Source organism: Bufo gargarizans, chromosome 6, assembly GCF_014858855.1.
Source record: "Bufo gargarizans isolate SCDJY-AF-19 chromosome 6, ASM1485885v1, whole genome shotgun sequence".
NCBI classification, from domain to species: Eukaryota; Metazoa; Chordata; class Amphibia; order Anura; family Bufonidae; genus Bufo; species Bufo gargarizans.
The window spans coordinates 174,465,648-174,479,187 of record NC_058085.1 but is presented as its reverse complement, the minus strand read 5'-3'; the positions used below and the strand labels follow the sequence as shown (position 1 = coordinate 174,479,187).

The 13,540-nt window shown below is 38.9% G+C and overlaps 1 protein-coding gene across 1 annotated transcript in view; it reads left to right on the top strand.

Annotated features, from left to right (window-relative positions):
* Positions 1–13,540, top strand: part of GRID1 (glutamate ionotropic receptor delta type subunit 1) — a 1,225,827-nt gene that overhangs the window by 818,843 nt on the left and 393,444 nt on the right. The window contains exon 7 of the mRNA XM_044299563.1: positions 5,020–5,139. Coding sequence (XP_044155498.1) covers positions 5,020–5,139 — 120 coding nt within the window. The remainder of the gene's footprint in view (positions 1–5,019; positions 5,140–13,540) is intronic.

Genomic DNA, 13,540 nt, shown 5'->3' with positions numbered 1-13,540 from the left:
TAGGGAGGGTCTAATTTTTTGTGGGATGAGATGATGGTTTGATTGGCAATATTTTGGGGTGCATATGACTTTTTGATCGCTTGCTATTACACTTTTTGTGACGTAAGATGACAAAAATGGCTTTTTTCACACCATTTTTATTTTAATTTTTTTACGGTGTTCATCTGAGGGATTAGGTCATGCGATATTTTTATAGAGCCGGTCGATATGGACGTGGAGATACCTAATATATATACTTTTCTTATTTATGTCAGTTTTACACAATGATTTAATTTTTGAAACAAAAAAAATCATGTTTTACTGTTTCCATAGTCTAACAGCCATAGTTTTTTCAGTTTTTGGGCGATTATCTTGGGTAGGGTATGATTTTTGCAGGATGAGATGACGGTTTGATAGGTACTATTTTGGCGTACATGCAACTTTTTAAATCACTTTTAATTTCCTCATAGTTTTCATTTTTTTATTTTTATGGCGTTCACCTTGCGGGGAAAGTAACATGACCATTCTATAGATCAGGTCGTTACGGACGTGGCGATACCTAATATGTGTAGTGCATTTTTATTTTATTTTTTATTCAGTGATAAATGTGTTTTTTTTATCTTAACTTTTTTTCACTTTTTTTTACAATTTTTGACCCAGACCCACTTGGTTATTGAAGATCCAGTGGGTCTGATGTCTGTATAATACAGTACACTATATAGGGTATTGTACTGTATTTTACTTACACCTTGTCTGAACAGATCTATGCCTTTAGCACAGATCTGTTCAGCACCATGGACAGCAGGATGCCTGAGAAGGCGTCCTGTTGCCATGGGAACCTTCCCCGTCTGCTCAGTTGTGGCCACAACTTGGCAGACGGGGAAGGGTAAGGAGGGGGGCTGTCTGGGGGCTCCCTCCCTCTGTCACCCCATCCTGTAGGGGGGCTGCAAAGGCACAGCAGCCCCCCGATGGGAAAGGGAGGGAGCCCCCTCATACTGTTAACTTATTCCATACAGCGGTCCGTACAGACCGCGATATGGAAAGGGTTAAACGGCTGACATCGCGGCACAGATGTCAGCCGTTTATACCAGAGTGTCAGCAATGTTCTGACACTCTGGTATACCACTGGCCACCAATAAATATTCAAGAGGAGGCGGGCGGGGGATCGCGATCCCGCCTGCCGCACCGCCCGCCTCCCGAACCGCCTGCAACACCCCCCCTGCCACACCCGCCACCATAAAATCATTCAGAGGTGCAGGGGTGAAATAAACTTTATTTGGGGACCGCTGGGATCAGAATCGACAGAAAGTGCAGCAAACCGCAGGTCTGAATTGGCCTGCGGTTTGCTGCGATCACCGATACGGGGAGGTCACATGACTTCCCCCCGGCGTTGTGACAGGATGCCGGCTGAATGATTTCAGTTGGCATCCTTTTCGGATTAACCCCCTCAGCGCCGTAATCTCATTTTAAACTCATGATGTACCGGTACATCATGGGTCCTTAAGGACTCTGGAAACATGCCGTACCGGTACGTCATGCGTCCCTAAGGGGTTAAGGTTCTCTTTATTGCTCATAGACTGACAGGAAAGGTGAAACTACAGAATAAAACAGTAGTATTTTAGAACATAAATATCCATGGTATATGGCTTAAGACACAGAATAATCTGCTATACATTCAGTATATGAGATAATACAATGCTAGTGAGCTATCAGATACAATAAACATAATAAACTGCAGTAAATGACACATAGATAGTGCTCTTACCTACTATGCTCAAAAACAGGCTGAATAACAGATGATGTGGCAGGAAAACCAGTGAGAATGCATGGCTCCTGAGACATAAGATGGTGGCTGCTTGCTGTACCAGCACAAGACTAGCAAGAACCAGGAACTACCCACAATGCTCTGGGACTCCCATAACGCATAAAGAAAAACAGGCTGGATAAAATACCTAAACTCATCAATAGATGGTGCTGTTACCACACAATGCAATGCAAATGAATTACAACACAGTTAAATGCAATGTCAATTTCTATACAGACAGAAACAACTGGATCTGCATCTCGGGACAGAACACAGGTCACTGGTGAAACATGTCGGGGGGGGGCAGTTTCAGTTTTTAAGTGTTTGTGCATTCTGATGCAGGCAGTCAGGTAAGTAGAATTCAATATATAGAGACAGCAAATCAGCAGTAGGATTATAGTATTATTCAGGGCACCAATTTAAGTTAGAATCAGCCAGTTAGTCTATTCAGCAGTTACACATAGGAGTGTGTGCAGTGTGATTGAATTCGAGTGATTCAAGGTCTGACAGCTATTGATATAGTGTCAGACAAGTCTGCACTGCTGTAAAACATATGTATATTAGTGAAGCAACTGATTCTTGACTTCAAAATTGGTAGTCCTCAGTACAGAGTCAGCCATGTGCTATCACGTATCTATGGCATCAAAAAGTCTGTAAATAAACTGACCTCTGTTCACGAGTCTGTTAGAGACACTGTCTATGAATCAGTTGGTGGGCAGTCAATGAACTGGCTTACAGGCAATACTGTATAGATTTCTGAGGAGCGAGAGGAGATTGTGCACATCTCCACCACCTTCATAGCAGATAATTCAAGAGCACATTGGAGTGGCAAACAAGGTTTTTAACTGAAGTGTTGGCTCACAGACGTTTTAATCTCACTAATAAAAGTGACGTTTTTAAATTCACTTTAAACCTGGATCAAGTTAGGTCAAGAGCCTTTTTGTCTTTAATTAAAATGTTGTAGGTAATGCACCTTTATCCAGGCTAGGTTTTTGGTAAACAATAAGCAAGGTTCAGGTGACTGTTGGCCATAGTGAACAGTAACTGTACCGATAACGTAACAAATTAAATATTAATGTTGCAGCAGTTGAACGAGATAGCCATGGCCATATATTAGACTGCGCTTTAATACTGAGGCACAGTAATTCTATATATAAAATAAGAGATTAACAGGGATTGTGTCAGCAGTTCCACAAGATGCAGACGACAATATATTAGACCACCCTTTAATACTGAGGCACAGTAATTCAATATATAAATTAAGAGTTTAACCCTTAGGATGCCGGAGGTTTTTTCGTTTTTGCATTTTTCTTTTTCTTCCCTATTTCCCTTGAGCCATAACTTTTTTTTATATCTTCGGTCACATAGCTGTATGAGGGCTTACTTATGTAGGACAAGTTGCACTTTCTAATGCCATCATTAATTATGGCATAAAATGTAGTGGTAATTGGAAACAAAGCGCAATTCCTCCACCGTTTTATGGGTTTTGTTACCACTGTGTTTTGTTTACGGCAAAACTGATCAACGCCCTTCATTCTCTGGGTCAGTATGAATAAAACGATACCCCATGTGTATAGGTTCTTTATGTCTAAATAGTGTAAAATTAATTTAAACTTTGATAATGTAATTTTTTTTTACATCACCATATTCTGATCCCCATAACTTTTTTATACTTATATCTACTGAGCTGTTTAGGGGCTCATTTTTTGTGGAACCATCTGTAGTTTTTTTTTATACCATTTTGGAGTGTGAGTGACTTTTTGATCACATTTTATAAAAAAAAATTGGTAAGAGAAGCAATGAAAAAACGGCAAATCGGCCATTTCAAACCTTTCTTCCGTTACGCCATTCACCTTATTGGAATTAGTTTTTCTATTTTAATAGTATGGGTTTTTTCAGTCACAGTGAATCCCATGATGTTTATATTTATTGTTATTTAGGTATTTTTTTATATTATATTTTTATATATCATTTTAACATTTTTGGAAAAAAATTGAGGATTTTGTGACTCATATATGAGCCTATAAATTATGTTTTCTAATTTTTCATTTTGGTCAATCAGAGATTTTTAAATGCCATTCAAACTCAATACTTCATTTCTTATCCTGGCCTGCCATCTGGTGGCCAAATAAGAATTGTAACATGAACACTTTCAGCCTCATCAGCGATTTTTATTTTTGCACATTTAGATGCCGTGACCTCACTTGGTCATGGCATCTAAAGCATTTAATTACCGCAATCGGCATTATTGCCGGTCATGGCAATTAGCTGCAGGTTTCTGCTTTTTGAAACAGCAGAGATCTGCTGGCCATGATGCCTGCTGCACGTGCAAGTGGGCCCCATGCTTACACATCGCTCTAGCACCATACATGTATAGTGAGGGTAGCAAACGAGTTAAAGGGGATTGGGTCAGCAGTTTAGCAAGATGCAGATGGCAATATATTAGACCACCCTTCAATATTGAGGCACAGTAATTCTATATATAAAATAACAGATTAAATTAGATTGTGTCAGCAGTTTAACAAGATGCACACAGTGATTACACTCCACCTGCACTGTCCCTGCAGTCTCCTGAATCTCTCACTGCAATCTTCCTGCGCTGTCCCTGCACTCCCCCTATCAATATTCTACAATTTAAAGCTTTTAGCAACACTGTTCCTAGTGCATTAGATCTTGTCCTGTGTCTTCCAAAGCTTAGTTTGCTGTGAAATAGCGGAGATTGAGCAGAAATAGGGCTTTTTATAGGGCTGTCACATAACATGAGATGGCTATCTGTTGATTGCATAGCTGCAAGGCATTATGGGTTATATTATGTTCTCTGGCTTCTTACTTTCACTTTGTAATACGTGCAGCAGCCATTTTAGAAAAAAAAATGTGATTTGTTGCCACAAAGCTTGAGGAAATTTTACTTAATCTTTGTATCAAATTCTGATTTGGATACTTTGAACACTAATTGTCATCATTAATTTGCTACTCTTGCTATTAACAACATTTAACATAGATTATGATTCATTTCATAGCAGTAAACAATTTTTGTTGCATTATTTCAGACCTTCTTTGGGTTGTCAAGTTTGCACCTTTGGAAACCTTATGCAAATGTAATGCGGTTCTGGCTCTACCCTATTTGCTTTACTAATTAAATTATGATTTTACAGTAAATACAGAAGTAAGGTCACAGATCATTTCAGTACTCTGAAAATGTTGCCTCTAATTTCTCATAAATCCTGTTTCTTCAGGGTCGTATAACAGGATTAACTGGAATTATGGAGTTCAGGGAAGATGGCTCAAATCCTCATGTACAGTTTGAAATTCTTGGAACCAGCTACAGTGAAACATTTGGCAAAGATGTGCGGAGGGTAAAGAGCTTATTATCTGCTGTTTCCCTAAATACTGATTTTCACTTAGTTTAAAAACTATTTCTAGAATTTTTATTCCAAATATTAGATAATTTACCTCATGCTAAAGATGAATAAGCAACTAGTGATATTGTGGAAAATTAAATTAATAATAATATCAATATTTAGTAGCCTATTTATTAAAATATAAAAGAATTACCTGCAAAATTACAATGATTATGTAGGCTACATTGAATATAACCTCTGTATTTACTCAAATTTCTTGATACCAATTTTGTCAATGGGATATAGCAATTCCTTTTTTTTCCTGTTCTGATTACTTAGGGCGATCGCATACAATAAAATTCATATAATAATTCATTTTCTAAAATCACATTTTTATGTTTAACATTTTTAAATAATGTTTTGTGATGTTATTTTTTATTTTCCATATCACTATCTATATTCCAACAAAAACCATAGAATCCTGCTGTTTATGGACTGGTCACTAAGCCTAATAATAGTCATCACTTCTTGGTCTGTACAGATCACTTTACTGAAGTTATCTGCTTATCTATACACAGAAGTGATATCATGACTAGTGTTGATCAAGTACCATAGTACTCGGGTGCCCAGGGGCTTGGGCCGAATACAGCGAGATGCTAATGGGAGTCAATGGGAGAACCCGAGCATTAAACCAGGCACCCCCTGCTCTGAAGAGGGGAGGGTGCCTGGTTCATTGGAAAAGGTCACAAAATAATGGAAACACCACCTAAATGGTTCGGAAACAACATGATGAGTATGTCTGGATGCATCTTGGACTCCCAGGTCGCTGCTGGGAACGATGTTGTCCAAGTAGTTTGCCACTTTTACAGACTGACAATAATATGCACAAAACTGAAGATAAAATCTATGTTAGAGGAAAAATTGTTAGGAAACATTCTTTCCTATATATTTTCTTGTATATAAAGTGCAAGTGCTGCCAAAAATTACAAGGAAGAGGCACTCTGGTACAACCTGTATATCACATAAAGGAGAGCCTCATTCACATTGTGGTACAATTGCTCATGTAGTGGGACTCCTACACTCATAAAGCCTATGCACTAAGCTGAAAGGGATGCCAAAAATTGCAAGGAACCGGCAATCCAATACACTCTTTGTTACACATAAAGGAGGGCATCATAAACAGCCTTGAAAATTATTATTGGTGGCCTGCTGGTGACCCTCAAGAAGATTTGGAGCAAGGGCCTGCTAATCTGACTATCTAAAACATTATAGGCGAGGGCCTGCTGCCGCTTTGGTAACTATAGATAACCTGGGGACGATCGCACGTCCCCATGACGGCGACAATCCATTCGGATGTATGCCCTATCAACTTTCGATGTTATTTTCAGCCCAATCATGTAGACCATAGGTAACGGGGAATCATGGTTCGATTCCAGAGAGGGAACCTGAGAAACAGCTATGGCTACCACATTCAAGCAAGGCACCATGCGTGCAAATTACCTATTAGGTATAATTAGGTGAGGGCCTGCAGGTGAGCTGACCCTATAAAAGATTTTAGGTGCGGGCCTGCTGATGAGCTGACCCTGTAAAAGATTTTAGGTGAAGGACTGCTGATGAGCTGACCCTATAAAAAATTATATGTGAGGGCCTGCTGGTGAGCTGACCCTGTAAAACATTATATGCGAGGACCTGCTGGTGAGCTGACCCTGTAAAACATTATATGAGAGGGCCTACAAGTGATCTGACCCTCAAAAAAATTATATTCAAAGGCCTGCTGCTGAGTTGACCTGCTAAAACATTATGGTTGAGGGCCTGCTGCTGAGCTGACCATTTAAAAAAATATGGGAGAGTGCCTGCTGCTTAGCTGACCATTGAAAAAATTTACAGGCCGGGTCGCCTGAATACTTCAGCTAACAATAATGGAATAGGACTCCGGTCATATTTTGTTCGTTTTCGGAACTGGGGTCATGATCAAGAGGGAAGGCCGAGGGCATCCCTATTGCGCCGCTGCATTTGACAAGAATTATTTTCATTAATCAAAAACGAAGTACAGTGTATGTCACAGATAGATTTCAGAAGCACACACGTTACACAGCAGATGTGGTCCTGATAAGGTCCCTGTCCGCATAGGACACCGTCTACGGAAAAAGTACACTGAATGTCACAGATATTTTAGGGATGCACACAATTTAAACAGGAGATGTGGCAAGGACAATTTAACTGTCCGCATAGGACACCATCTACGGAAAAAGTACACTGGATGTCACTGATATTTTAGGGATGCTCACACTTTATACAGGAGATGTGGCACGGATAATTTAACTGTCTGCAGCGGCCTATTACATGGTATTTAGCGCAGGACGCGCTAATATATATATATATATATAAATATATATATATATATATATATATATTGCTCATGTCACACATAATAGTACTTAAATAGACTTTTGGGTCTCTAAAAAGTTTTTTTGTATAAAATCTTCCTATTGCACTCCCTACACTGTCTGTTGCTTCCTATGCACAGCTCTTCCTAGCACCGAGCAATTTAGCGCAGGTTGCGCTACAAACATATATTGCTGTTGTCACACACAATAGTCCTTACAAGGACTTTTGGGTCTCTGAAACATTTTGTACAAAAAAATATTCAATTACACTCCCTACACTCTCTGTCCCTACCTATGCTCAGCTCTCCCTGACTATGAATGAGCCGTACATGCGTCATCGGGTGCTACTGGCTAATGGCATTACAGTGAGGGCATTACTTACATACAAGTTTATTGGCCAAGAATTATGCGGGGAGGAGACTCAAGCATGGCGCTCGAGCACATGCGGTATTCCGCCAAGTACCACCATGTGCCGAGCATCGAGATGATCGAGCTGAACAGGTGTCCAGCCGAGCATGCTTGATCATCATTAATCATTACATGCAGGATTATAATGACTGATAAGACAGTATCCACCATTCATAATATGTGATTGTGTAAGCTTATCTATTCTTTCCTTGTACAATGACCTCTGCACAGGTCACTGAGCATGCCTAGAGAACTCTTACATAGAAGTCAATAGGGTTTCCTCCTGACCATTGTGTCTATGGACTATGGGGCACCTGTAATGCTTTCTAAGTACTGTTAAGAGCAACTCAGATAAGATGGCTTCCCCCATAATAATGTTCAGGAAATCAAACATCTGCAATCATAAAACAAAAATAAATGATATAAAAGGAATATGTGTTACTATCTGGTAAATTGGTGACACACTTCCTTTAAAGGGGTCGTCTCACTTCAGTAAATGACATTTATCATGTAGAGAAAGTTAATACAAGGCACTTACCTAACGTATTGTTATTATCCATATTGCTTCCTTTACTGGCTTGAATCATTTTTCCATCACGTTATATAATGTCTTATCTAGAGGTTATTACCACCCTGCAATCCAGCAGCGGTGCCCGTGCTTGCACACTATGAGAAAAGGCATTAGCCTCTTTAGTGACTGGGACCACAGGAGTGTGCATATGCTGGCTCTTTTTCCTATTGTGTGCAAGCACAGCCACAGTTGCTGTATTGTTGGGTGGTCATAACCTCTAGAAACGAGTCTAATGAGATGGAAAAATGTATCAAGTCAGCAAAAGAGACAGTATGGACAATCACAATACATTAGTAACTGAATTATATAAACTTTTTCTACATCATAAATTCAGTTTGCTGAAGTGACACAACCCCTTGAATTTGAATAATGTTAAAATGGAGCCAGACTGATTTTTTGCATGATAAAAAGGAAAAAGATTTCTAGCACCGAGATGAAAATAAAATCTTCAGTCTGTATTTAGCTTCATATAAAAATATATCCACTTGTAAAGCAGCAAAGGAAACGGTAAAGTTTTTTTTACATCCATAGTATGAAAATGTGGTATGGTATGAAAACAAAAAGGTATATTTTCATGACACTGTAAAAGTAAGATTAATTATATACCTCAGTAAAAAGGTTACTGTATTCATTATGCATTATTGGGAGAATGTATTTGGACTACAATTGGATCCTGTTTGGTACTACATATCTAGAAAATGTTTTTTATTTTTTTATTTTTTATTTGAAGTATTCAAAATTGTACAATCATGAGAGAAACAGGAATCGTACATAGTCAATACTAAATTGTACAAGGTAAATGATTGATATAAACAGTAACAGAGAAGTGAAACTGTAACTTGGACACATGTTAGCTATTAGATGAAATCTGATACATTAGTTTCTCTTGGAATCTGGCATGAGAACATAAGAATATATTTGTATACTTTTACTTCTTTCACATATTGAATGGATGACAGTTAGGTAGGTGTATATAATACTGCTGTTTACTGACTGGAGGTTACTGTGTGTATTTCTGTTGGCAAAAGTCGGCTATTTGGCAGAGGTAGCTTGCCCGTGTTTGGAATAACTGTGTTTCACCCAGTCATTCCATCTACTGTTAAATTTTTTGTAAGTGCGCGCTTCAGCAGCCTCCAGTTCCTCAAATCTATATATTGTATCAATCTTTTCCCTCCATAAATCAAGGGACGGGAGTTCAGCTGTGAGCCAAAAACGAGGTAAAAGGAGGCGTGTGGCCATGAGCAGGGTGTGGAATAATGGAGGGATTATTGAAGTAGAATCATACGGTGGGAGACTTAGTAAGGCTAATTGGGGATTTGATGGGATTGAGGTTTTGCAAATTTTGTTACTCCTGTCGAATATATCTTTCCACCAACTTAACACACGAGGGCATAGCCACCAAATGTGGAGAAAAGTTCCCCTTGAGTCATTGCACCTCCAACATTTGTCTGATCTTGAGTTACTATATTTGGATTTGATGTCAGGGGTTTTGTACCACCTTGTTAGTATTTTATAGCTATTTTCCTGGATGAGGACATATCTCGAAGATTTGTGAGGGGTAACAAATAGTTTGTTTAAAACTTGTGGTGAAAATGATATTCCTAAATCTCTTTCCCATAGACCCACAAAAGCTGGTTTTGGCATGTTAATAGGGGTATTCAGTTTTTTGTATATTTGAGAGATTGGTTTATTAATTGTAATTTGGCTGCATATCCATCCTTCAAACCAGGTGATTGGTCTAAAAAGTGTTTGAAGGGGGATGTGTTTAGTAATATAGGTGTGCAAGAAAGATATTGGCTAAGGAATTAAGTCCGAAGTGGAGAGTATTGAGGCGATTTCATTTTTATTTATTAACTTCCCTTCTTCATTGAACAGTGAAATAATAGGGATTTGGGATGCTTTAAGTGAATTGGGAAGACATTGTTTCAATTCTAGTGGGGCCAGTTCTAGCACAGTTTTTATTTTCATTTTCATCATACAAAAAGTTCCAGAAAACACAAAAAAGAGAACAGATAACATACGCATTGACAGATTCAAGAGCGTTCACAGGCATTTAATGTCTATTTATCCTTATTCCTGTCGAGAATCTGTCCCTATCTTTATTCTGTTTCTTTTCTCATATCAACAGTATATAGCAGAAAATGTATAATCCATTTCCACCCAGGACTTATGAGGTGGATTGCGAAACCAGTCGAGAACTCTGGTTAGATGAATAGCTTTGTTGTAGAGTTGGGGGTTGGGAAGACCTATGCCCCTGGGTTTTTGTAGAGTAGTTGTCGCCAATCTCTGGCTTTTTTGTTTCCATATAAATCTACGGATCAAAGTCAACAGAGTCGTGAAATATTTCTTTTTAATTGGGATAGGGAGTACTTGCTGTAGGTAGTTAAGTCTTGGGACGATCAGAGAGGTGACTAAGTTTTTCCTACCGAACCACGACAACGCCTGGAGATCTAAATGTTTTAGTTGTTCAGAAATAGACTGAAGTAATGGGGTATAGTTAAGGTTGAAAAGGTTGTTGGGATCAGGGCCTATTTTTATTCCCAAATAGGTGATGTAGGGATTATCCCAATTAAAGGGAGATTTAGTTTTTAGAGAATTTTTCATAGATATGGGGATGCCTATGCCCATTGCCTGAGATTTGTTCATATTAATTTTAAAATTGGACAGAGGACTGAACCGTTCTAATAAGTTGTAGATGACAGTTAAGGAAGTTTGTGGGTTTGTGGTGAGGATTAAAAGGTCATCCGCAAATGCAGCGGTTTTATGTTCTTGTTTACCCATTTTTATCCCCGCTATTTTTATATCTTGTCTGATGGTCTGTAGAAGTGGTTCCATCGATAATACAAATAAAAGGGGGGATAGGGGGCAGCCTTGCCTCGTGCCATTTTTAATAGCAAACGGGGGAGATATTGTGTCATTTACCAGCACTGACGCGGAGGCATTGGAATACATAGCAAAAGTGGCATCTATAAATGGAGTAGGGAAGTCAAACTTGTTCATTGCACAGCGCATGAAATTCCATTTGACCCTGTCAAATGCTTTCTCCGCGTCAGTGCTTAGCAATGTCAGAGGGATACCTTTCTTTTTTGCGTGATATATGGCATTAAGGATTTTTGCAGTGTTGTCTTTCCCTTCTCTGCCTTTCACAAACCCTGTTTGATCTCTATGGATCAAGTCTGGGAGAAATGGGGCAAGACGGTTAGCTAACATTTTAGCAAGAAGTTTTAAGTCAAGATTTAACAGGGCTATGGGGCAGTAGCTTGAGCACTGAGATGGATCTTTACCTTCCTTGGGAAGAATGGTAATATGGGCTTTAGTCATGTCTGTTGTGAGAGGTAGGCCTAAAAGGGAATTATTACAGATTTGTAGCAGATGTGGAATGAGGGTATTAATAAAGGAGCGGTAGTAAAGAGTCGGGAGACCATCTGGGCCTGGGGCCTTACCATTTGGGAGATTTTTTATAGTTTTATTTATTTATTCCGATTTAAATGGAGCAATGAGGGCAGATTTTTGTGTTTCAGTCAGTCTGGGAAGGGTGATAGCATTAAGGAAGGAGTCAATAGAGACTGGGATTTGGGAGTTTTGGTCTCCCAACCTACTTTGTGGGATGTTGTACAGAGACTGGTAGTACTCTTGGAACTGAAGAGCAATGTCTTTGGAAGTTATGGCCGTACCTCCCTCTTTTTTATTAATTTTGCTAATATGGTTTTGGATTTTCCTCTTTTTTATGAGACCCATCATTAGCTTGGAAGCTTTGTTGCCATGGGCGAAGTACTTAAATTGTGAGTGTAAGTAAAGTCTGGCTGATTTGGCATTAAGGAGGTTTTTTAGTTCTGATCTAAGGTCATTAAGTTGGGATAGGTTTGAAACCAGTAGGGATTTTTTGTGGATCTCCTCTATTTTCTGGATTTCCGAGAGAAGTTGTTCTATCCTCGCATTTCTCTTTTTTTTAGTTGAGTTCCAAGTTTAATAAACTGTCCTCTTATGCTTTATGAGCATCCCACACAACATGAGGGGATGTTTCGGGAATGGCATTTAAGAGAAAATATTCCTCTAGGTAGTTTTGTACTCGTATTTTAAGTTCAGGGATAGTAATTAGTTGCTTGTTTAATCTCCATTTGAATGTTTTTGGCGTGTTTTGGGGGGTGGAGATCTTTAGGTAAATGGGGAAGTGGTCTGACAGGTGTATGGATCCAATTTTAGCATTGGAGCAATACTGGAGGTGTTCTTTAGAGATAAATAAATAGTCTAATCTATTGTATGAATGATGCATATTGGAGTAGAAAGTATAATCTCTACCTAAGGGGTTTAAAATTCTCCATGCATCCACCAATTGGAGTGAATAGAATTGTTTATGGATAATCCTGAGATTTTTTTGGGATAGAGAGGATTTTTGTGAGGTGGAGTCCATAGTGGGATCCAGTGAAATGTTAAAGTCCCTGCCCATAATGACTATACCTTCTTTAAATTTTTCCACAATTGGGGAGAGGGAAGAATACCATTTGTGTTGATGAGTATTAGGGGCATAAATGTTGATGAATGTGTATAACTGATTAGCAAGAGTACCTTTCACCATTATGTAACGGCCATTGGGATCCTGAATATGTGAGCTATATTGGAATGGATTACCTTTTTTGAATCCTATGCTTACTCCCCTGGAGGCTGAAGATTCGGATCCACTGTGATACCACACTGGAAAACTAGAAAAAGAAAGGTTAGGGTAATGTTCAGATTTGAAGTATGCTTCTTGAAGGAAAATGATGGAACAATTCTCCTTTTTCAGTAAAGAAAAAATTGGGCTCTTTTGTAAGGAGACTTGAAGCCTTTAACATTGTATGAGGAAATTTGGAGATCTGTCATGGCAAAAGTAAGAAGAAATGTCTCAAACGTGCTATTGATGTTTGGGTGTGGGTGGGTTCCAAGCCTCCAGCCTCCAGAGGGGCCCCAGACCTATCTATATGACTTAAATCGTCCTCTTTACACAGATTCTGACTAGCGTTGCAGTGTCCCTTTAAACTAAAAAAAACATTAACAAGAAATGAGCAATATG